The sequence below is a fragment of the Bombina bombina genome, chromosome 8 (genome assembly GCF_027579735.1).
Source record: "Bombina bombina isolate aBomBom1 chromosome 8, aBomBom1.pri, whole genome shotgun sequence".
Lineage (NCBI taxonomy): Eukaryota > Metazoa > Chordata > Amphibia > Anura > Bombinatoridae > Bombina > Bombina bombina.
In genome coordinates, this window is record NC_069506.1 from 169,814,784 (window position 1) to 169,840,974 (window position 26,191).

Consider the following 26,191-nt stretch of genomic DNA (forward strand, 5'->3'; position numbering starts at 1 on the left):
GCTGGTAGCTCCAGCATGGCTTCACAGGTATGTGGATCTTGTTCTTATGTCCAGTTGCCAACCTTGGCCACTTCCATTAAGGCCAAACCTTCTGTCTCAGGGTCCGTTTTTCCATCAGGATCTCAAATCATTAAATTTGAAGGTATGGAAATTGAACGTCTAGTGCTTAGTCATAGAGGTTTCTCTGACTCAGTGATTAATACTATGTTACAGGCTCGTAAATCTGTTTCTAGGAAGATTTATTATTAAGTTTGGAAGACTTATATTTCATGGTGTTCTTCTCATAAATTCTCCTGGCATTCTTTTAGAATTCCTAGAATTTTACAGTTTCTTCAGGATGGTTTGGATAAAGATTTGTCTGCAAGTTCCTTGAAGGCACAAATCTCTGCTCTTTCTGTTTTATTTCACATAAAGATTGCTAAGCTTCCTGATATTCACTGTTTTGTACAGGCTTTGGTCCATATCAAGCCTGTCATTAAATCAATCTCTCCTCCTTGGAGTCTTAATTTGGTTTTGAAGGCTTTACAGGCTCCTTCATTTGAGCCTATGCATTCTTTGGACATTAAACTACTTTCTTGGAAAGTGTTGTTCCTTTTGGCCATCTCTTCTGCTAGAAGAGTTTCCAAATTATCTGCTCTTTCTTGTGAATCTCCTTTTCTGATTTTCCATCAGGATAAGGAAGTTTTGCGGACTTCATTTAAATTTCTACCTAAGGTTGTGAATTCTAACAACATTAATAGAGAAATTGTTGTCCGTTCTTTGTATCCTAATCCTAAGAATTCTTTGGAGAGATCCTTACACTTTTTTTGGATGTGGTAAGAGCTTTGAAATATTATGTTGAAGTTACTAAAGATTTCAGGAAGACTTCTATTCTATTTGTTGTCTTTTCTGGTTCTAGGAAAGGTCAGAAGGCTTCTGCCATTTCCTTGGCATCTTGGTTAAAGCTTTTGTTTCATCAGGCTTATTTGGATTCAGGTCAGGCCCCGCCTCAGAGAATTACAGCTCATTCTACTAGATCAGTCTCCACTTCCTGGGCTTTTAAGAATGAAGCTTCAGTTGATCAGATTTGCAAAGCAGCAACTTGGTCTTCTTTGCATACAATTACTAAATCCTACCGTTTTAATGAATTTGCTTCTTTGGAAGCAGTTTTTGGTAGAAAGGTTTTTCAGGCAGCTGTTTCAGCTTGATTCCTCTGCTTATGTTTAAGTTTTTTCTTTTCATTATGAGAATAAACTTATATTTTGGGTTGTGGATTAATCTTTTTCAGCGGAAAATTGCTGTTATTATTTTATCCCTCCCTCCCTAGTGACTCTTCTGTGGAGTTCCACATCTTGGTTATTACTATCCCATACATCACTATCTCATGGACTCTTGCCAATTACATGAAAGAAAACATAATTTATGTAAGAACTTACCTGATAAATTCATTTCTTTCATATTGGCAAGAGTCCATGAGGCCCACCCACTTTTTTATGGAGGTTATAATTTTTTTTTATAAAGCACAATTATTTCCAAATTCCTTTGTTGATGCTTTGTACACCTTTCTTTATCACCCCACTACTTGGCTATTCATTAAACTGAATTGTGGGTGTGGTGAGGGGTCTATTTATAGGCATTTTGAGGTTTGGGAAACTTTGCCCCTCCTGGTAAGATTGTATATCCCATACGTCACTAGCTCATGGACTCTTGCCAATATGAAAGAAATTAATTTATCAGGTAAGTTCTTACATAAATTATGTTTTTTCTATAACAAAACAGACATATGAATATTCTACACTTACAAACATTTGCATTTACTGTGTTTTTTTTTTTTAAATTCTCTTTATTAAAAGGAAACAAAGCATTTACAATAATCTTATTCATTTTCGTTTTACAAGATACAGCACATATGTTATATAACTGCTTATACCATACTGCAGGATAAAATAACCTTGTGTGGAGTAACATTTCCGGAGAGTAAAGTCCATCTCTCCAGTATGTGTTACTGGATATATGCCTTGCTCCTTTAAAGACTTTTCCAATATTTAAAACAAAAACAAACAAATAATTTCTAACAACTATTTACATTGTAGTCTTGGACCTTTAACGATGATTTCTTTGGTGTCTCTATTCTTGGTTACAAACTCAGTGCGGAGGAGCGGGGGAGGGAGGGGAGAAAGAAGACACAGATTTGTATATATATATATATATATATATAGAGAGAGAGAGAGAGAGAGGGAAGGGGAAGAGAGAGGAAAAAAAAAAAAATTATGTATATGTACCTATGTCTTGTTGGTGTGTTGGTATTTCTAGCTTAAAACAGCATTACTTCCGAGAAGTCACTATCTTGCTCTATCCCCACTACAGAATGTCTCCCTTCCTCCATGTTAACTTGCAGCATTGTGTCTAGGTGTGCAAATGGTTTATATATCTGATTCTGTATAGATGAGTCCAGTGTATCTATGTATATTTTCCATTTTTTAAGAAAGGGGCGTAGTCTACTTTTTGTGTCAAGTCTAGCGTCGTATTGTTCCACGAAAAGTTGCTTGAGTAACAAATGTTTCAATTGTGCCATTGTCGGTGCTTGTCTAACAATCCATCTCTTAAGAATGCATTGTCTGGCAAGAATTGTGTATAAAGTAAGGAATTTATGTAGCTTTTTATGTTCCTCGTCCCATTCAAACAGGAAGATTTCTGTTTCCTTGAATTCAATTTCTATTTTAAGTGTAAGTTTTAGCCAGTATTGACATTGACCTCAGAATTTTCTGACCTTCGGGCAAGTGTAAAAATAATGATGTAATGATGGGGCTGGTAATCTGCATTTAATACAGTGGTCCGGGACTCCTTTGTCCCATTTAGATAGCCTATGTGGTGTGATATAATCCATGTGTAGAATTCTAACTTGTGTTTCCCTTTGTGATACCGCTAGTGTTGCCTGTCTGGTTTTTTCCAGGCTTTCTTTAAGATCTTGTATTGTGGGCTCCACTGAGAAGGCAAGGATATGTCTTGATATAACTTTTGTTAGGATCATAGATTCGTTTTGCTGTAGCAGGCATTTGTAAATATGGGACAGCGAGAATGATCCCGCTCGGAACAAGGTTTGTGCTATCGCGAAAGGCGATGCCTCCCAGAACCTTTCATTGGAAGACTGCAGCGATCCTACATAGTGTCTCAGCTGTAAATAGGCATAGAAATGCCCATTTGGGATGTGAAATCTGGTTTTTAAATCCTGAAAGGATCGAACTGTGTGTAGTAGTGAATCCAGTGTGTCTCCCAGCACCTTTAGTCCCATTCCCTCCCAGATTCGGAAGGGTTCCTGGTCCATACCAGCCGGGAAGTCTGGGTTTCCCAAGACCGGTATAAACCTGGGCGAGGGGGAGTCAATCTTTAAATATTTATGTATTTTGTGCCAGGCCCTTAAAGGGTCTCTGTATGTCACATTATTGAGGATTTCAGTGGGTAGGGTTTTTCCGTTTCCATAGGGCAAATATGCCAGTGAGATGGGGGCTACTATCGCTCTCTCAAGCTTATCATCCCCAAAGTGGGCTGTGCCTAACTGCCAGTCTATTACCATCCTAGCCAGCGCTACCCAATTGTATAGCCTTAAATTCGGGAGGGCTAGCCCCCCTGCAGAATAAGGAAGTTGTAATTTTTCCATCGCTATCCGCCGTTTCCCTTTTTTCCAGATGAATCGCGATATCGCCCTATATAGGAGGCTTGTGTCTGCATTAGTCAAGAGAAATGGTAACATATGCATTGGGTATAATATTTTGGGTAATATCGTCATCTTAATCAAATGGACTCTACCCGATAGCCCCAAGGGGAGGTCAAGCCAATTTGACAGCTGAGAGGATAATTGTATGCACTTGTTGGACATGTTTAATTTACAAATTTTTGCAGGATCCCTATGCAGGTGTATACCTAGATAAAGAAGACTTTCCGTTGCTTCTACAAACGGGAAGTCGTGAGTAGAGTGCTGATGTTTCCTAAGCCACAGCACTTCTGATTTGGAGGTATTTATTTTGTACCTCGACAAGGTGCCAAATTCCTTTATTGTCTGGAGTATGATCGGGATATGAACTCGTGGGGAGTCCACAAACAACAACATGTCGTCTGCGTATAGTGCCAGGTGGAGAGGGATATTTTTTATGCTAATACCTGGGAACATTCCCTTGAGTTTTGAGGCCAGTGGTTCCAGGGCGAGATTGAACAATAGTGGGGAGAGGGGGCACCCCTGCCTGGTGCCCCTCTGGAGATGAAAGTCCCCCGAGAATAGACCGTTGGATAGAACCCTCGCCACTGGTGAGTTATAGATTTTGCCCAGTATGTTCAAAAAATGACCCTTGAATCCAAATCTATGCAATGACTCCATCAAATGGGGCCATTCCACCCTATCGAAGGCCTTCTCTGCGTCCAAGGACAACAGGAAGGCCTCCGGGCTGCATTTCGTCTGACCTTCGTTCCCCTGTCTCCAATAGTGGTCCACCACCTGTAATACTCTACGGAGATTTACCACTGACGTACGTTTGAATATAAAGCCAGTCTGGTCCGGATGGATCAGATCTGGCAGTATGGTCTTGAGTCAATTCGCCAATAATTTTGTGAACAACTTATAGTCCACATTTAAGAGAGAGATGGGTCTATAAGATTCCGGCAAGGAGTGATCCTTGCCTGGCTTGGGTATGAGCGTAATGTTTGCCGCCATGAATTCTCTAGAAGGACGCATATCTGTTTGCAAAAGTGAATTGAACAGCTTAGTGAGGGTGGTAGTCAGCTGTGGTTGCAGAGCCCTATAAAATTCTGATGGCAGACCATCTGGGCCAGGTGTCTTGCCTAAGGGCAAGCTTTTCAGGGTGTTAGATAGCTCTTCTTGTGTGACCGGGGCGTTCAGATTATCTAATTGGTCTGAGGAGATTTTCGGAAGTTTAACCGAGTCCCAGAATTGGGTCACCAATTCTTTAGGTGCTGGAGCCTGTTTCGTGTATAGGTGCGAATAGTATTGTTCGAAACAACTCACTATGTCCTCCGAGGTGGTATATGACCTGCCTTTCCAGCGCAGAGCGGCAATACCAACCTTTGCTGTCTGTGCCTTAGTTAGTTTGGCCAGCAACTTTCCCGAACGGCTTCCGAATCTATAAAGTCTACTCGCCGTTTTTAATAAGCCCGACGCAGCCTGGTGATTTGTGAATGTATCTAACTCAGCCTTTGCTGATATGTAGCTCTTGTATGTAGTTTTTGAATTAGTCTGAAGGTAAAGGTGATAAGCCTGAGCTAACTGTTTCTGTAGGCTTGTGTGTCTGAGTTGTGTCTTATGTTTCACTTTAGCTGCATATGAGATAATATTACCTGCCAACACTGTTTTAGCTGAATCCCAAAAAAGTGTAATATTATCTGTGTGGATAGCGTTGTCTGTCGCATAGTCTGTCCAGGAATGTTGTAGGAATTTGATGAAGGATTCCAATTTTATCAGGTAGGTGGGGAAGCGGAGTGTATTTCTATTAGTGTGTTGTCCACTAGTTCTTAACGTCAGTGTCACTGGTGCGTGGTCTGATATCAGTATGTCGTGAATTTTGCAGTCCAGCACTCGGTCGATCAATTTGTTGTCTATTAGGAAAATGTCTATCCTAGATAGCGTGTGTTTGGCTTTTGATAGGCATGTAAATTCCTTACCCTCTGGGTTACGCAGTCTCCAGATATCACTAGTGTTGATATCTGTGTCGAACATTCTAAATATTCTTGTTTCATATTTCGCTTCATAGTTTTTTCGGGGATCTTTGATTTTCAGAGGCTCTAGCCATTGTCTATCAAGTGTATGAGTCGGGGAGATATTAAAGTCCCCTCCAATTATCAATCGGGTCCCCCAGTGAGGTGCTAAATGTTTTATCAGATCTTCCCAGAATTTGGGGTCTCTATGGTTAGGTGCATATATGTTGCAGAAAACATAGTCTACTGAGTCCACTGTTGCTTCCACTATCATGTATCTGAAGTTGTGGTCTAGGTGTGTATTTTTTATGTTAACCGTCAGTTTCTTCCCAAACATTATTGCCAACCCTCTGCTAGCCCTGGTGTGCGAAAGAAAGATAACCTGATTCACCCATTCTCTGCGTAGCTTTTGGTGTTCTATGTCGGTAAGGTGCGTCTCCTGTAGCAGCGCAATGTCAGTGCCTAATTTTATAAGGTGATTAAGTACTGCTTTACGTTTGATAGGTGTATTGAGGCCCCCTACATTCCAAGTTGTGACTCTAAGTGGCATCTTTGTAAGTTAAAGCTATGCAGCCTGAGGAAAAAAAAAAAAAAAAACCCCAAGAGGAGTGAGGTGGTATAGATACAAAGAGGGGCAGGAACCTTACAAGAGCAGAGTCTAAAGATCCGTAGTGCGGGAGAAAGTACAAGACAGCATGACAATCTAAACACTATGAAATACATTTTACAGTGCAGTGTTATCTCAGACCTAACTTTTCCTCCCCCCTCTCTCCCCACTCCCCCCCCCCCCCGACAGAGTTCCAGTGTGGTTTCCAGTAGGATTCCCTCACCTCCGCCCGTATCAGTAAGGGTTAATGTATCATTTTTCTCGCTTTCCTGTAAATGATTAACTATAGTTGGTCCTAACTTTGGGGGGTTGCTGCATTTACTGTGTTTTTAAGGGACATGAAACCAAAATGTTTCTTTCATGATTCAGAAAGAGCATACAATTGTTAACTTCTTTCCATTTTACTTCTATTATCTAATTTGTTTAATTCTCTTGGTATCGTTTGTTGAAAAGCATATTTCGGTAGGCTCAGTTGCAACAATACACTACTGGGAGCTAGCTTCTGATTGGTGGCGGCACATGTATGCTTCTTGACATTTGCTCTCCAGCTGTGTTCAGCTAGCTCCCAGGAGAGGTTTGTTGATACCACGTGATCGAAGCAAATTGCAAAGCAAATTGGATGATATAAGTAAGTTGTTTAAAATTGTACGCTTTATCTGAACAATTTTGGGTTTCATGTCCCTTTAAGCATGTTTCTGAAGTTGTTGCAGTTGCAATTGTTTTCACCATTAAGCAATACGGTCTTGTTGCACACTAACGCCCATGAATGATACACTTGGAAAGAAAGGTGAAACAGGGCTTAATGAATATTAAACCTCTGCAACATCACAAGCGTCTATAAATCCAGCTCATTAACAGAGATAATAAAATAATATTAAATCGATGACAATGCACAGATAATGAAAGTACAGCATTTATTGTGACATTTCTAATAAATCCCAAAGGCCAGAGCTCCACAAAAGGGATGCACGCGTAATTGACTGCAGTGTTAACTCATTATCTAAAAAACTGCTGCCTTTGAACTGGATCAGCAGTAGAGAATCAAACATGAAATTGCAACAGGACAGGAAACCTCTTTGCATGCTCCTACATGAAGTCAGTTACTGCAGTGATAAATTATGGCCAGCTCTTGCACTCATGAGTCATGACACAGTTAAGGAGACAGTAAATGTTGGGTAACGTTACATAATTCTGCACTATGTAGATTTATGTTACATAAGGAAAGCCGTCAGCTTTACCTAGTGCTGACCTGCGCTATATGTAGTTGAAAGGTGCGATTGGGCTCGCTGTGATTAGACAGTGAGCCCATGGTGCGCTAGTTGAAAAAACTGCTGTGCAGAAGAGGACAACTTAGCACACAAGGTAAGTATAGTGTTAGCTGCCAAATTTGGTATTTATTAAACATTTTTCAAACAAAAGGCTATTCTAATGTTACATAATTTTGCACATGCCCAACGTCCCTTTAATGTTACAGATGTAGCAGCAAAATAGTTGATCACATTAATATGGAAAATATTACAACATACAGAAACATGTGCACAAAATATTACATGGATAAAGGAAAGTTATGGAAATGATAAAGAAATAACAGGGTTTTTTTTAATTAACCCTAAGGATGGAAATACTATATGACAAGTTTTTAAAAGGACACTCAAGTCAAAATTAAAGGGACACTGAACCCAAATTGTTTCTTTTGTGATTCAGATAGAGCATGAAATTTTAAGCAAATTTCTAATTTACTCCTATTATCAATTTTTCTTCATTCTCTTGGAATCTTTATTTGAAATGCAAGAATGTAAATTTAGATGCAGGCCCATTTTTGGTGAACAACCTAGGTTGTCCTTGCTGATTGGTGGATAAATTCATCCACCAATCAAAAACTGCTGTCCAGAGTTCTGAACCAAGAAAAAAACTTAGATGCCTTCTTTTTTATATAAAGATAGCAAGAGAACAAAGAAACATTGATAATAGGAGTAAATTAGAAAGTTGCTTAAAATTGCATGCTCTATCTGAATCACGAAATAATTTTTTGGGTTCAGTGTCCCTTTAAGCTTTCATGATTCAGATAGAGCATGCAATTTTAAACAACTTTCCAATTGACTTCAATTAACAAAATATGCACAGTCTTTGTATATTTACACTTTCTGAGTCACTCCCACCGAGCATGTGCAAGAATTTACAGAATATACGTGTATGCATTTGTGATTGGCTGATAGCTGTCATGTGAAACAGGAGGAGTGGAAATAGACATAACTCCGAAAAATTGCCAGAACAAAAATTACTACTCATGTGAAGTTCAGACTAAGTACTATTGCATTGTCTTTTTATAATGTATTTGTTGATTATGCAAATCTAGTCTATACTGGTCCTTTAAATTAATTTGTAGCACAATAACACCCCAATACCTTGTATGGGTATGATTCAACATTGTTAATCCAATCAATTTGTGGGATACAACGTTGACCTTGACCATTTTGGCTTGTTTCTATTGGCATATCTAAACCGTTTGGCTTTTTTTCAATGCAATTATTTTTTAAAGCAATTTGTTTATGAAAATTATAAATGATTTGACCCCAGACCCTGGTATCATCCTATACCAGTAGCGCATAGTGAATTTATTAGATGGTGGGGTGCTAGGCCCCACCCCTTGAAATAAAGCACCGCCCCTCAGATGGCTCCGCCCATGCACTGCAATATTTAGGTAATGTAGTATTCAGTCCTTCAATGGTATTGAACAGAGATGGTCACCTGAAATGGTTAGCCAAGTGTAGGGCCTGGAACCAAAAGCAGCACTAGAAGCAGTTAATTCTTGGCTATGGGACACATTCAAGAATTTGAAGGAGGAGAAATAGGAAAGTTTTCATGTGCAAGCAACACATTTTTAAGAATGGTTAACTTTTTTTTCTAGAAACCTTGGCTGCTGTGTAATACATTTTATGCAATCAGGGTGTGGTAGTAGAGTTCCAGTTTGTACATATACCTCTAGACAGTGACTCAAATGTGTATATTGTAAATGTGATGAGATTGAATAAAATATATGCTGTGTGCTTATTGGCATTGAATGAAAAATGTGTGTTGTGCGTAACATGGCAGTGAATTTAATTTTGTATGTTGTGTATTTGATGTTAACAAAATGGTGTTGTATACATCAGCGTTAGGGCACTGAGTGCATTATGTGCGTAATTTAGGGCATTGGTTTTAAGTCTTGAGTTCAAAGAAATGTTGGCAGTGTGTGTTTGTGTAAGTGTGTACTGTGTATGTAGAGCTGTGTATGTGTAAATGGGGAGTGTGTGGTGTGTGCTTATAATTGTATTTGTGGATGTGTAAATGGGGAGTGTGTGGTGTGTGCTTATAATTGTATTTGTGGATGTGTAAATGGGGAGTGTGTGGTGTGTGCTTATAATTGTATTTGTGGATGTGTAAATGGGGAGTGTGTGGTGTGTGCTTATAATTGTATTTGTGGATGTGTAAAGTGTGTAGAATGTGAGTTTAAAAAAAAAGTATTCATGATATATGTGTGAGAGTGTAAATGTGCAGTGTGTATGTGAGTGTGTATTTGGGAAAATAGATCATATGAAGTATATGTGTGTGAGAGCACATGTAATAGGAAGAGGGTGTATGTCTGCATGGGTATAGGCAGGGCTTTTTTGTGGGGTTTATCTCCGGTACTGAGTACCCCCACCTCAGTAATATTTGTAATCATCATGTAAATACTCTAGTTTCACAAGAGGGGGCTGCAAAATACATCAAACTTTGTAAATAATGTTGTCCCTTTGCTTTTCTCAAAGTTACATAGCAGAATTTATCAATCAATGAGTACCGACACCTTTTTTTGAGTACGGGCACCATTTCTTTTACAAGAAAAGCACTGGGTATAGGTAATATGAAGAGTCAATGATTACCTATGCATGTGTTTACCTCCAGGCAGAGCAATCAGTCTGTGTGTTCACTCAGGACAGGGTATGGCAGGAAAGCTGTGTGTGTGTCTGCACTCTCTACGCATGTTGGTTGTATGTGGGGTTTGCACATTACATAACTTCTAGCAAGGTGCAGTGTTTGTGAGTGTGTGTTTTGGGTCGGTACTTCCTGCAGTGTAGAGTGTATCTTACAAATAACTCAGTAATTACCTGCTCCCAATCTCCCATAGAACAGACCTAACTGCAAACGCTCAGCAAGATAAGTGTGACCCCCAGTCCAGCTCACATGAACACAATGCAACTGGCAGGTAACCGGTATTACACTTACCTGTTAATCACGCCGCATTAAGTGTCCCAGACTAGGTAAGCAGATGAATGTTGCCGTGGCAGCCAGGAGAAGTGCTTGGCTCCTCTGTGAAGGGCCTAGAACCAAAAGCAGCACTAGAAGCAGTTAAGAAAGTCAAGGCTGAGCTGGTGCCACTTCCTACTTTCTCATATTTCTCTCTTCTCCAGGACTTGTCACTGGTGCTCTTTACAATGTCACTACCTGCACTCTAATGTACATAAAAAAACTCTTATAAAGGCAAACTGAGCATGTGTAAAGTGCTTTCAACAGGGCAAATTTAAAAAAAATAAACAACCTCAGATCCTGGCAGACTTTATAATTATTTTAAACTCCTCCTACACACACACACACACACACATTAGTTACCTGAATGGCATTTAATTTAATTTTATTCATTTATTTTTTTGTCCCTAAAAACTGATTTGGCGTTGTCCTTACTGTCCCTATGGAGAAGCCTCCACTGGCCTATATCGAGAAACCTTCTAAACAAATGATTTGCTAAGTAGAGTAACGCCATACTTTTTGGCTAAAATATCATGTTAATACTAACAGTGCATGCAATTTTACATAATATTTGCATGGTTATAATTGTGTGTGCTTTTTGTTGAATTTGATAAAAGCCAGTCTATGTATATGTGCTAACTGTATCTGTTTGTTGCATTGTAGGCTCAATATAATGTGGATTTGGTATTTGATGCCCATTTGCCTCACCATATGGTTCACCGTTGGTATCTGGATTGTGTAAGTTAAACTGTGGATTTCTTGTGTTTTGGCATGTTGAGAGCAATCAATTTATTCATTGTGAGGCACATAAGTGATACTTTATAAAGTACAAATATAAGATAGGTAATAGTATTTAGAATTAATGAAGACATTATCTAGGAATAGGAACATAAACACAATCCCCATAACCAAGCACCATATGAGGAGCTTCAGGTTGCAGGAAATGCTCTTAAAGACCTTCTAATCCATGATTATTACCACATTTAAATGTGAGCAAAAATGCTTTTATTAGGGGAACAGACCAGGTAAGCTCTTGGCAAGAGTGTTTACATTTTATTTTTATTTTTTTTTAAAAATGAAAACCTATATACACAAACAACTCCTTCAAATGTAAAGTTTAGTTTGACAGTGGATATACTTGCCCAATTTCAAGAATATTACTCTAGATCAGGATTTCCAAGCTGGTCAAATTTCTAACCCTCAAGGTCCACATACAGTTCATACATGTGTCCCCTGTTATACTGTCTTTATAGGAGGCACATTGAAACAGAATTCTGATATATAGTGGAAGTGGAGAACCCAATTTTTGGATAAATGATATACTTATCTCCAGCTTTCGCACTTTAATATTTCACATTACTCTGAAAATCATAAAATATGTAAACCATTAACACTGTATATTATACACAGCAGCAAACAATATGAGGGACATTATCTACACCTTGTGTAGGTGGTATTTTATCTCACACATATGGGGCGCGATCCGATATAGATCGCAGTTTGCGGCGCAAGCGAGGGAACCGGCGTCGCCCGCAGTTTCAGCTCGCAACTCAAGCTATCCTATATAAGTCGCCGTCAGATGCTAACGTGCCGTAAGTCTGACAAACCAGCGATGTCCAGAAATCTGCACAAGTACAAATTTCTGGCGTCGCCAGTGACTTGCGGCACGTTAGAAACTGCCGGCGCCTATAAAACCTGACTAAAGTCTAAAACACCCGCACTGTCTAACACGCCTCCCTAACATAGCCCGACAAGTCTAACACGCCTCCCTAACATAGCCCGACAAGTCTAACACGCCTCCCTAACATAGCCCGACAAGTCTAACACGCCTCCCTAACATAGCCCGACAAGTCTAACACGCCTCCCTAACATAGCCCGACAAGTCTAACACGCCTCCCTAACATAGCCCGACACGTCTAACCCTCTATCCGCTATCCCCCCTCACTATCCTAACAATAAAAAAGCTATTAACCCCTAAACCGCCGCTCCCGTACCCCGCCGCAACCTAATATAGTTATTAACCCCTAAACCGCCGCTCCCGTACCCCGCCGCCAGCTATATTATATCTATAACCCCCTAAAGTGAGCCCCTAACACCGCCGCCATCTATATTAAAATTATTAACCCCTAATGTAAGCCCCTTACACCGCCGCCATCTCTATTAAAATGATTAACCCCTAATTTAATCTACCTACCCCGCCGCCAGCTATATTATCTATATTAACCCTAAGTATATTATAGTTAATATAGGTATTACATTATATATATTAACTATATTAACCCTAATTATATTAGGGTTAATATAGTTAATATAGTTACTATAGTATTTATATTAACTATATTAACTCTATCTAACCCTAACACCCCTAACTAAATTTATATTAAATTAATCTAATTCATTTATAAACTAAAATATTCCTATTTAAATCTAAATACTTACCTATAAAATAAACCCTAAGATAGCTACAATATAATTAATAATTACATTGTAGCTATGTTAGGGTTAATATTTATTTTACAGGTAAATTGTTAATTATTTTAACTAGGTATAATAGATATTAAATAGTTATTAACTATTTAATATCTACCTAGTTAAAATAATTACCCAATTACCTGTAAAATAAATCCTAACCTAAGTTACAAATACACCTACACTCTCAATAAATTTAATAAACTACAAACATCTATCTAAAAATACAATTAAATTAACTAAACTAAATTACAAAAAAAAACAAACACTAAATTACAAAAAATAAAAAAAAGATTTTTACAAGATTTTTAAGCTAATTACACCTATTCTAAGCCCCCTAATAAAATAATAAACCCCCAAAATAAAAAAAATTCCCTGCCCTATTCTAAATTAAACAAATTTCAAAGCTCTTTACCTTACCAGCCCTTAAAAGGGCCCTTTGTGGGGCATGCCCCAAAGAATTCAGCTCTTTTGCATACAACAAATACAATCCCCCCCCCCATTACAACCCACCACCCACATACCCCTATTCTAAAACCACCCAAACCCCCCTTAAAAAAGCCTAACACTACCCCCCTGAAGATCCGATCAGCCAATAGAATGCGAGCTCAATCTGATTGGCTGTTCGGATCAGCCAATCGGATTGAACTTGAATCTGATTGGCTGATTCAATCAGCCAATCAGATTTTTCTAACTTAATTCCGATTGGGTGATAGAATCCTATCAGCCAATCGGAATTCGGCGGACGCCATCTTGGATGACGTCATTTAAAGGTACCTCATTCGTAGTACAGCAGTCGGCCGGGATAGATGCTCCGCGGCGGCGGAGCGAAGAAAGAAGATTGAAGATGCCGCCGGAAGAATGAAGACTTTGCTGCCGCTTGGAGGAAGACGTCGCCGGAGGAAGAATTCTTCTTTGCCGCTTGGAGGAAGACATCGCCGGAGGAATAATTCTTCTTTGCCGCTTGGAGGAAGACATCGCCCGGATCGGATCAGGAGTTCGGCCCGGTGTGGTGAAGACAAGGTAGGGAGATCTTCAGGGGGGTAGTGTTAGGCTTTTTTAAGGGGGGTTTGGGTGGTTTTAGAATAGGGGTATGTGGGTGGTGGGTTGTAATGGGGGGGGGGATTGTATTTGTTGTATGCAAAAGAGCTGAATTCTTTGGGGCATGCCACACAAAAGGCCCTTTTAAGGGCTGGTAAGGTAAAGAGCTTTGAAATTTGTTTAATTTAGAATAGGGCAGGGAATTTTTTTTATTTTGGGGGTTTATTATTTTATTAGGGGGCTTAGAATAGGTGTAATTAGCTTAAAAATCTTGTAATCTTTTTTTTATTTTTTGTAATTTAGTGTTTGTTTGTTTTTTGTAATTTAGTTTAGTTAATTTAATTGTATTTTTAGATAGATGTTTGTAGTTTATTAAATTTATTGATAGTGTAGGTGTATTTGTAACTTAGGTTAGGATTTATTTTACAGGTAATTGGGTAATTATTTTAACTAGGTAGATATTAAATAGTTAATAACTATTTAATATCTATTATACCTAGTTAAAATAATTAACAATTTACCTGTAAAATAAATATTAACCCTAACATAGCTACAATGTAATTATTAATTATATTGTAGCTATCTTAGAGTTTATTTTATAGGTAAGTATTTAGATTTAAATAGGAATATTTTAGTTTATAAATGAATTAGATTAATTTAATATAAATTTAGTTAGGGGTGTTAGGGTTAGATAGAGTTAATATAGTTAATATAAATACTATAGTAACTATATTAACTATATTAACCCTAATATAATTAGGGTTAATATAGTTAATATATATGATGTAATACCTATATTAACTATAATATACTTAGGGTTAATATAGATAATATAGCTGGCGGCGGGGTAGGTAGATTAAATTAGGGGTTAATCATTTTAATAGAGATGGCGGCGGTGTAAGGGGCTTACATTAGGGGTTAATAATATTAATATAGCTGGCGGCGGTATAGGGGGATTAGATTAGGGGTTAATAATTTTTATATAGGTGGCGGCGGTGTAAGGGGTCAGATTAGGGGATAGATAAGGTAGATGGCGGCGGTTTTAGGGGCTCACAGTAGGGGGTTAGTTTATGTAGATGGCGGCGGGGTCCGGAGCGGCGGTTTAGGGGTTAATAACTTTATTAGGGATTTCGGGGGGGGGGGGATCGCGGTTGACAGGTAGATAGACATTGCGCATGCGTTAGGTGTTAGGTTTATTTTAGCAGATCGCGGTTGACAGGGAGATAGACATTGCGCATGCGTTAGGTGTTAGGTTTATTTTAGAAGATCGCGGTTGACAGGGAGATAGACATTGCGCATGCGTTAGGTGTTAGGTTTATTTTAGCAGCCAGTTTAGGAAGTTACGGGTCTCCAATAGTCAGCGTAAGGCTTCTTACGGCTGCTTTTTGTGGCGAGGTGAAAATGGAGTAAGTTTTCTCCATTTTCGCCACGTAAGTCCTTACGCTGCATATTGGATACCAAACTGCGCGGGTTTGGTATACCTGCCTATGGCCCAAAAAACTACGGGCGACGGCAGAAATATACGCGCGTAACTTCTAGGTTACGCCGTATATAGGATACCAAACCCGCGCAAATATTGGCGTCGCCGGCTTTTGCGGGCGACGATTTTTATCGGATCGACCCCCTAAAATATACCCACAGACTGAGGCCACCTGTTGGAGGGCTGTGGTCAGAGAGGTACTTTACCCCATATATGGGGGCACTGCCCCAAGATAGAGAATTAATGGCTGAACATACAAAGAGAGATTTAAACAGTTGTATCTTTTAAATTGTCCTTTGACCCATTAATATTTCTATTAAATAAACCCCCAAATTGATTTGTTTACTTTGACTAAAACTCTTCTATATTATGCTAAGCAGTAAAAGAGAGAATAAAACCATGAATGTGAATGATATTTTCTGCACCCTCTTTGACAGAATGGAAAATTGAAGTATCACTTATATAATTGTTAGAAAGATTAAATGATCAGTTAGTTAACCCTATGAATGACTACCCCTTTATCAGACTTATAAGGGATGAATACGTTTTTTCTACCAGAATAATGAAATCATCTAGCTGAGTCTCTTTTATCAAATGATGGAGTATAGATAGAGAGTAATATTCATGTATATTGCTTATAATAATGACAATGTGTGAATAATACTTATCTGACATGTTGCTGCCTGATGTTGATGTTAATATTACCTAGTTACACAAATATGTACCGAGAAAGACCATACTGTTTGCTCAAAATCTTATGTATTCATAACTTTTTCAATTGCTATATGTTGGCGAAATTTCACAACAGAGATATTTCCTTAAAGGGATACTAAATCCAATTTTTTTCTTTCATGATTCAGCTAGAGCATGCAATTTTAAGCAACTTTCTAATTTACTCCTAATATCAATTTGTCTTTGTTCTCTTGCTATTTTTATTTGAAAAAGAAGGCATCTAAGCTAAGGAGCCAGCCAAATTTTGGTTCAGGCCAATGGACAGCACTTGTTTAATGGTGGGTGCATTTAGACACCAATCAGCAAGCACAACCCAGGTTGTGAACCAAAAATGGTCCAGCTTCTAAACTTACATTCTTGCTTTTCAAATAAAGATAGCAAAACAATGAAGAAAAATTGATAATAGGAATAAATTAGAAAGTTGCTTAAAATCGCATGCTCTATCTGAATCATGAAAGAAAAAATGTGGGTTCAGTGTCCCTTTAATCTTCTTATGCCTTAGCTATGACTTCACTGGAGCTATAGGAATGGTGTTGTGGTCCATGAAAGGGGCCATAATTATTAGAAAGAACCACAAAGACTTGGAGATAATTGGTTCTCTAGTATTTGATTAATTGTTCATTCTGGATGTCAACACCTAATAATAACACAGTCATGTGTTGTGTTGCCTAGATAGCTAAAAAACACGTTGTCATAAATTACTTAAACCTATATAACATCCACTTATCCACCTATTGTTAAAAATAGGAAAAACAAACCAGTTACTCCCCTGCAATCTCCTGCAATTTCCATCCATGTGTGTGTCTATTGTGACAAGCTAGTATTCATCATTCATATAGACTCTAGTCTCCTAATCTTTTAAAAGACCTTTATTGTTTCATTGTTGGGTCCAAACAGAGAATACAACGTTTCAAGCCTGCAATAGGCCCTTAGTCATGTATCGTTCAAAAGATTTGGAGGCTGGAGTCTACATGAATGATGAATAAAGGTGAGGACTTTACAAGTCTTTGACTCCATGCCCCGTTTGAGGTGTGCTGTTTTCCATTTTTTTTTATTAATTTATTGTGACAAACTGCCAGTGACGATTAATGAATGGTGTGTATTAAGAACTTTGATTTAAATTTTTGAATAATTTTGTATAGCCACTTCCCTGACATGTTGGATAAAACAGGCAACTTCAGGGAAAGTTTAGGTTTAAGTTAAGCTCTCTTCTGCTGAGCATTCTGGGTTCCCTGGGGTTGAGTAGATTGAGACAATTCTCCATCCCACTATCAAGTACTGGATTACCATCTGTTTGTGTCTCTCTTAATAAAAGTAATCTCATGTGGCTCATGTGTTTTTAGGACAGTGATGGAGTGGTGTCTTACTGATGGAGACTTGCAAACAATACTAGTAAACAGTAAAAAGACTTTGATACTCATGCTTGAAATTTTCTGTTTTGACTAACTTGTTGGACAATTGTTTTGTATTGTAAATAAACAGACCATAGTCCTATTTAAATTGATTTTATTGTTGAAGTGCTTTCCTTAACCCTAGTAGGCTTATGTCTAGTCTAGTAGCCATTTGGAAATTTCGATCTGTTGAATAATGAGAAAAGGGTATTTAAAAAAGATTAGAAATACCTCAAAATTTGTAATTAATATAAAGTGGATGGATTAATTTAGGGATTTTATTACAACCTTATTTTCCGTATGTATAATTTTTTTATGGTCAATTTAAGCCCCTAAAAAGTGCTGAAAATTAGCATACCCGAACCTTCAAAAGCTTTTATCAGAATAGAAAAATATGACCAAAAAGACAAATGGCAATACTGTATCTAGGTTTACATTTGAAAAAAGCCTCACAAATTGTTCATAAAGGAATATGATATATTTAATATATTATACTAAAATGCCTAAATGGTGTTTGGGGGTATATTCCATTATATTTGTGTCAATATTCCCAGGTATAGAGACTAGGATGTAGTCTAAAACTATAGAAGAAAAACATAGTTTTATGTAATTAACCTACCTGACTCACCTATGGTATTTCCCTCAGGTACGCTATAGCTGTGACTAATGGATCAGTAGATATCACTGCTGGCGTTCCATACATCAGGTAAAATCTAGTTTAACAAAATGGCAACTGAGCTTCTTCATTTGTCTCCAAATAGTGGTTTCAATGTAATTATTTATTGGACAAGAATTATGTATGTAAAATACAATAAGTTAAAACATGTTTTGCTTACTTATTTATCTCATGCATTACAAAGTAGACTACAATACACATAAAATTGATTTGTACCAGTTTACATCCAGAATTCATGTATATAGGGCCAGATTACAAGTGCAAGCTAATGTGTATTACAAGTTCACAGTAATGGGAGCCTCGTTCTCATGGCATGAGAGACAGCATGGGAACCTAGCGCAGCAAAGGGAGTAAGTTGTTCAGTGATGGGCAGCAAATTTAAATACAGGTATTTGAATATACTGTATATATATATATATATATATATATATATATATATATATATATATATGTGTGTGTTTATATGTGTATATACACATATTAACACATAAATACATATATGTATATAAGCATATACATATATATTTACCGGGAACACACATTTCCCACAGACTGCAATATAAAGGCATTTTTCAGTGCCGTTTTTTTTTTTTTTTTTAACACCCCACTCCTGCCAACTTTACCCCCAGAATACAGAGTGCAGTTTTTTTTTTAATACACTACACTGTATTTTTGGGGCACTTTATTAAATTAACCAGAGACCTTGTAATGGCTGGTTATTTATCACGCACCCACTAATGGGCAAATTTGCCCTTTTGCGGGCATGCAATAAATTAGTGCTCCACTTGTAATCTACCCCATAATATATAGAAAAGAATATATGCATTATTACCTACATATAGATAATACAATTTTCCTTTTTATCAAATAAAGTGCCTTCTTCTCAATTATGATGATGCTTATCAATCATGTGTATTTTTGTGCATTTGTAGAGTGGAATAAACTTTTTCTTTTCTTAGTTAAAAACTATATTCCAGTCAGGCTATCTAACTTCCATCACTGCTTCTTAACATCTACACTACCTATATTTGGATTAGCTAAATTGGAGCAAAAGTTTAACTAACTGACAAGCTTTACAAATACCAGTACAAAAGGCAAAAATATGCAATAGAAAAGGATATCAATATTATAACAGACCAATACATAGGCACCAATATTATTAAGGCAGAAGTAGGTAGCTCCTTACCTGGTTGGTTTTAGCAACCAGCCCTATGGAGCTGCTGCAATTCAATGACATGTGGATAAAGTTCCATGCTCTGGATTAAATTCTGTGTTTTTATTCCAATGTTTCTCAATTCCAGCCCTCAGGGCACACTAACAGTCAGATTTTTCAGGATTACCCTGGTTAAAAGCAAGTTAATAACCATGGTTACAGATCAGATGATTACTTCATCTGTGCTAATCTATCTTGATAGTGTGCCTTGAGGAATGGAAATTAGAAACACTGGTCTATTTTACAGATGACAAGTTGGAGAAACTGAATTGTATTTACTCTCTAATAATTTGAAGGAGTTTAATTTGCTGGGTTAGATTAAAATCTATCCCATAATTTCTGTTTATTGAACAGTTGATCACAATCTTGCTCTTGTTTTCAGCAGATGTGAACTTTGTCTGGTATTTTCAGTGTGTTTTACCCAAGATCACAATCACCAAATGCTTCTGACAATATCATTACCTCTAAAAACAACACAAAGGGATATATTTAACAATCTGCGAGCGGACATGATACGAAGTAGCATATTATTTCCACTGCCCATCGATAAATGCAGACAGCATACGCTGTCGGCATTTATCATTGCACCAGCAGTTCTTCAATCGGCCGCTAGAGCAGGGGGTGTCAATCAACCTGATCGAATTCGATCAGGTTGATTTCTGTCCACCGCCTCAGAGCAGGCGGACAAGGTATGGAGCAGCGTTCTTTAGACCGCTGCTTCATAACTTCTTAATAACTTCTGTTTCTGGTGAGCCTTCAGGCTTGCTGGAAACAAGGGGCCTCAAACTTCATACGGAGCTTGATAAATATGTCCCAAAGTCTCTAAAATCTTAGTTAAGATGTTTATATCAAAATGACAAAAAATGTAAACGATGAAGAACAGAATGGTGATATAGGGGGTTTAGTGATCCCATTACAGGTTGAATGACTTGTATTATGATTGATCCCTTTTAATAGTGTGTAGGGATACTAATAGATGACATGTGTGAAATTAACCTGTTGTGCTTCAAAACCATAGAAACATGTGTGTATGTATCTTTAAGGGATTGGCACACGGACATTATGGATCACCCTGAAGAACTCATAGCATTGCATTGTGTTAAGTACAAAGCTACAGACTAAACACTTTATAGCTGCTTTAACTTATTTTTATATCTGTACAATGTAACAATAATAGTTAAAGGAATAGGAAACCCCAAAAAAATCTTTAACTTATTCAAACCTTCTAATATAATAAATATCTTTCTAATAGGTACCTCTTTAAAGTTCTCTTTTCTTTCCTTGTAATTTTAATTCTAAATTTAAATCTGTGCCAAACCCATTTTATATTCATTACATGGCCCTGTTACAAAGTTCTACCTAGGTAGAAACATTATGGCAGCCCACATGCGTATCTAAACTATTTTATTGCAAAAGCATGCACAGAATCGCCCTCCTCTCTCCACTTACCCAGCGGAGTGTCACGCTTTAAGCATTGGAAGCCGGTGTAATGCGATTAAAAGAAACACAAATATATGTTTCTGTCCAAAGTGCGCATGTGAAAATAGCAAGCGTGCATGCTAAGGGAAAAGACATTACATCACAGGCATATTAAAATGAACGGACACAGCCGCTTCTCCATTGGGTGGGGGTGGAAGCTGCATTAGCATAAACTCTTCCTCCTTTTATGGGCGGTCGTTACTGTTCGTTTCAGGATAACTTAAACATTATATTGAAGGTATGTAGAAGCTTTGGTTGTAAACAAAAATAGCTTTATATCATTACTTATTTAATGTTAATTAAAATAAAGTCTTTTATTTAAGCACCCATGTGGAAGAATTTCTAACCCTTTAAGTGCTAAATCATCATCCAAACCTCAGCGGAATTTTTACGCCTGACCCTGTAAACAAACTGTCATCATGAAAAAGTCAGACTTTAACAATGGCTTCAACATATAGAAGGCTAATCCATGCATGACAGGGTCCAAGATATGGGTGCCGATCCATCAAGCTCCGAATGCAGCTGTTTCCGCGCGAGCCTTCAGTCTCACCGGAAACAGGAGTTAAGAAGCAGCGGTCTTAAGGCCGCTGCTCCTTAACTCGTCCACCGCCTCTGAGGCTACGGGGCATTGCACAAGCCGTTCACCTGAACTGCTTGTGCAATGATAAATGCCGAGAGCGTATGCTCTCTTTATTTATTGATGTGCAGCGGACATGATTGCTACAGCGGATCATGTCCATCCGCACTTTCATAAATCGGCCCCATGGTGTGAAAACATTTTTTATTGTGTTTAGTTAAATAAACTATATAGTTGCAACAAAACACCGGATACTCACAGGAGATCTTATCTGATGCTTTTCACACCCAGATTGGGATTTTCTCAAAGATACTTACTTACAATACCGCAATATCATTCCTTTGCTTTTATTTCATTTTGGGCACAGTGGACATGTGAATTTTTTGGGTTGTTAATTTTGTTAATTTTTATAATTGTCAAAGTGCTTATTATTATGGGGTTTTTTTTAACTATAATTGATCATACAGGGAGCATTTGTATGTGGTGATGTTGTTTCCGAATTAAGATAAATACCATGTTTAAATAACTAGTGGAACTAAGTATAATATGATAAATACATGGATTTGTTTTTTTGGACAGCATTTGTGGAGCATTCCCACCCCAGAGCTGTTTATTTGGACAAGTTCTTAATATTGGGGCATTTTTTGGTAAGTGTTAAAGGCTTAATTCTTCAGCTAACATTCAGCTTGTATTCACTAAAAGCAATTTGAATTAGGCTTTGCTATTTCTGTGTAAATTTAGACTGGTCAACCAATCTCACCATTATCTAGAGGTGATACAAATTCTACAATATTTACAATTTGGAACATAAAACATTAGATGTATATTAATCAGTTTCTTCTCATACTACAAAATAACAGAAGGAAACATTTGCATACTTTGGGCTGGACCCTAGACTTTCACAGCTGATAATGAAAAGTGTTTTCCCATAGCATCATCTTGTTACCAACTGCAGATTGTGAGCCATCACATTCCTGTTGGGGAATATCCAACAGTTACAATGCAGCAGCTGGAAAATAATTGCAACAATAATTATTTTCCTACAGGAACTGCTAAACAGTACTAGTGACAGTATTTCACACCTGTGAGCTTTTCCAATGCCCACACAAAGTCCCTTCTTATTAAAAATGCCTTAACCTGGTACAAAGTCTTTAAAGTCTAATACTCAATGCAGAAAAAATATACTACATAAACAAAGAGATAGAAAGAAGGAATAATGAAAAGCTATTTTATAGGGCAGCAAAAACACCTATATAAATTGAATGGTGGACGGTGTGTATTTTATTACCCAATCAAAATAAACATTTTTATTAATATATTTTATTAATAATAATAATATCCATTAATTCAGCTTCTTCTCTCTGTTTAGCTGCCTGGATTGTAGTATTGAGATTTCAGCAACTCAGAGACTATGGCTATAACTCCCATCTGAACTCAGCAAGCTTGGTCATGGGGTGTTTGTGTGCCTTGGGAACATCCATAGCTGGAAATGTTCAGGTGAGATTTTGTTGCACTCATTTTAAGTTTTTTTTCATTGCTGCTCCTGAGCCTACCTAGATATCCTCTTCAACAAAGACTGCTGAACGAACAAAGCAATTTTTTTTAATAGAAGGTAAATAGGAAAGTTGTTTAAAATTGCTTGCTCTATCAGAATCATAAAAGTTTTATTTTAAGTGTACTGCCCTTTTAACATTTTTGTTGTAAGAATACTAACAATCTCAAAAAAATAAATACACTGTTTATTGTAAAGACCATGAAGTCCTTCCTACTTAAATCATTTATTCACAAATACTACTTTTTCTTGTTGCATTCCTCATTGCCCACTCTTGATGTATTCCTTCTTTTTCCACATTTTCCATCAATTTTTGTTACTCTCGCTCTAGCTTATATAAAGTGATTGTAAAGTTTAATGAATAAGTGCCGGGTATCTAAAAATAATCATAAAAACAGGGACACTTTATTTCATTAAACTTTACAAAGACGCTTCTTTTTTATTATACTTACCTTTTGCGTTATGATAAACATAACTCCGATCCTCTGCCCGCAACTCCTGATTTCATTAGCAGATCAATGATGATCCGGCTTCCTCCAGTCGTTGCATGCCCCATGAGCTGGACGCCAAAGGAGGCACACAACGATTGTCATTGATCAAACCAGATTTGTCATTGATCTGCTAAAGAAAGCATGAGCTGCGGGCAGTGGATCGGCGTTATGTTTACCATAACGCAAAGGTATGTATTTTTAAAAAGTGCCCCCTGTTTTTAAGATTATTTTTAGATACCGGGCACTTATTCATTAAACTTTACAATCACTTTAAGTAGACCCAAGTAAATGGAACAGCCATTAAGCAGTAATACCCACTGAAGACTCAATGAGACTGAATTATCAAGCTCCAAATACAGCTTGATGCCCCTGTTTCCACGCGAGCCTTCAGGCTCATCGGAAACAGCAGCTATGAAGCAACGGTTTAAAGACCGCTGCTCCATAACTTGTCCGCCTGCTCTGAGGCTGCGGACATCAATCTGCCCGATCCTATATGATCGGGCTGATTGACACCCCCTGCTAGCGGCTGATTGGCCACGAATCTGCAGGGGGCGGCATTGCACAAGCAGTTCATCAGAACTGCTTGTGCAATGATAAATGCCGACAGCATATGCTGTTGCCATTTATCGATGTGCTGCGGACATGATACGCTACATTGTATCATGTTCGCTCTCACTTTAAAATATTGGCCCCACAATAGTTATAAAAGAACAGGCAGATAAATAGATTAGTAATCCTCTATACATAGGGGATGTACAGTATATATAGCTAATAATCCCTGCACACAAAGACAATTTAACCAATAAATAAAGGTATTTAATAGGCAGTACCACATGCAAATGATAGTGGTAAAAAAACAGTTACCATACATCAATATCCTGTTGTACAGCATGATATTTCCTATATTGGTCTCCTCCTAAGTAGCCAGAGTAAAGGTATTATGTACAGAGAGCTGCATATAGCCACCAATCACTGATACAATTTATAAATATATATTGCATATGCAGCCATTCATCCTAATTACAGTGAGGATAAAAACAGCCCATAATCCCTTTTTTAGCCGGTAGCTAATATTTCTTCACATTTAGTAATCTCACTCTATTTCTCTTTCATGTGTCTCTGCTCACTTCCCCATATACTATCTAACAGCTCTCTTTCATGTGTCTCTGCTCACTTCCCCATATACTATCTAACAGCTCTCTTTCATGTGTCTCTGCTCACTTCCCCATATACTATCTAACAGCTCTCTTTCATGTGTCTCTGCTCACTTCCCCATATACTATCTAACAGCTCTCTTTCATGTGTCTCTGCTCACTTCCCCATATACTATCTAACAGCTCTCTTTCATGTGTCTCTGCTCACTTCCCCATATACTATCTAACAGCTCTCTTTCATGTGTCTCTGCTCACTTCCCCATATACTATCTAACAGCTCTCTTTCATGTGTCTCTGCTCACTTCCCCATATACTATCTAACAGCTCTCTTTCATGTGTCTCTGCTCACTTCCCCATATACTATCTAACAGCTCTCTTTCATGTGTCTCTGCTCACTTCCCCATATACTATCTAACAGCTCTCTTTCATGTGTCTCTGCTCACTTCCCCATATACTATCTAACAGCTCTCTTTCATGTGTCTCTGCTCACTTCCCCATATACTATCTAACAGCTCTCTTTCATGTGTCTCTGCTCACTTCCCCATATACTATCTAACAGCTCTCTTTCATGTGTCTCTGCTCACTTCCCCATATACTATCTAACAGCTCTCTTTCATGTGTCTCTGCTCACTTCCCCATATACTATCTAACAGCTCTCTTTCATGTGTCTCTGCTCACTTCCCCATATACTATCTAACAGCTCTCTTTCATGTGTCTCTGCTCACTTCCCCATATACTATCTAACAGCTCTCGTTCCCTTCCTCACAGCCCCTTGTGCCCTTCTCACTTGTTCTCTCCCTATGTCTCACTATGTAATTTTCCTCTTCCTTATATCACCTTCCCATTGCTTTCTTACTGTTTCTCTTCTCCTTTTTTGTCTCTTTGCTATATTATCTGCATAGATTTCCTTTATAGTTCCATGTCCTTTTAGAGTTAATTTGTTCAGCAACTTTCTTGCAGGGTCTGTAATCAGACAGGAGTAAAATATATATATTTATAATAACTTTTATTTAAAAGAAATTAAAATGTTTACAGGCATATTATAAAACTTTACAGCATTCCTCCATTTGAATACAATTCTATTTTACACAGCCAGATTACGAGTTTTGCGTTATAGCTGGCTCGCTAATTACTTGCAACTTATTTTCACTGCTCACCTTTCATAGCGCTGCTATTACAGGTTTGCAAAAAAACGGCTTGTGAGGGTGATATGGTTGCAATGGGCTCCATACCTCACCCAAATACAAGCGGTGTTTTGACGTGCTCGTGCACGATTTCCCCATAGACATCAATGGGGAGAGCCGGCTAAAAAAAAAGCCTAGCACCTGCAATCACGGAGCGTAAAGCTCCGTAACGCAGCCCTATTGATGTCTATGGGGAA

The 26,191-nt window shown here is 37.9% G+C and overlaps 1 protein-coding gene across 1 annotated transcript in view; it reads left to right on the forward strand.

Annotated features, from left to right (window-relative positions):
• Positions 1-26,191, forward strand: part of LOC128638067 (modulator of macroautophagy TMEM150B-like) — a 101,957-nt gene that overhangs the window by 58,182 nt on the left and 17,584 nt on the right. The window contains exons 2-5 of the mRNA XM_053689936.1: positions 11,219-11,293; positions 18,315-18,374; positions 22,193-22,260; positions 22,983-23,110. Of these exons, the coding sequence (XP_053545911.1) occupies positions 11,219-11,293; positions 18,315-18,374; positions 22,193-22,260; positions 22,983-23,110 (331 nt within the window). The remainder of the gene's footprint in view (positions 1-11,218; positions 11,294-18,314; positions 18,375-22,192; positions 22,261-22,982; positions 23,111-26,191) is intronic.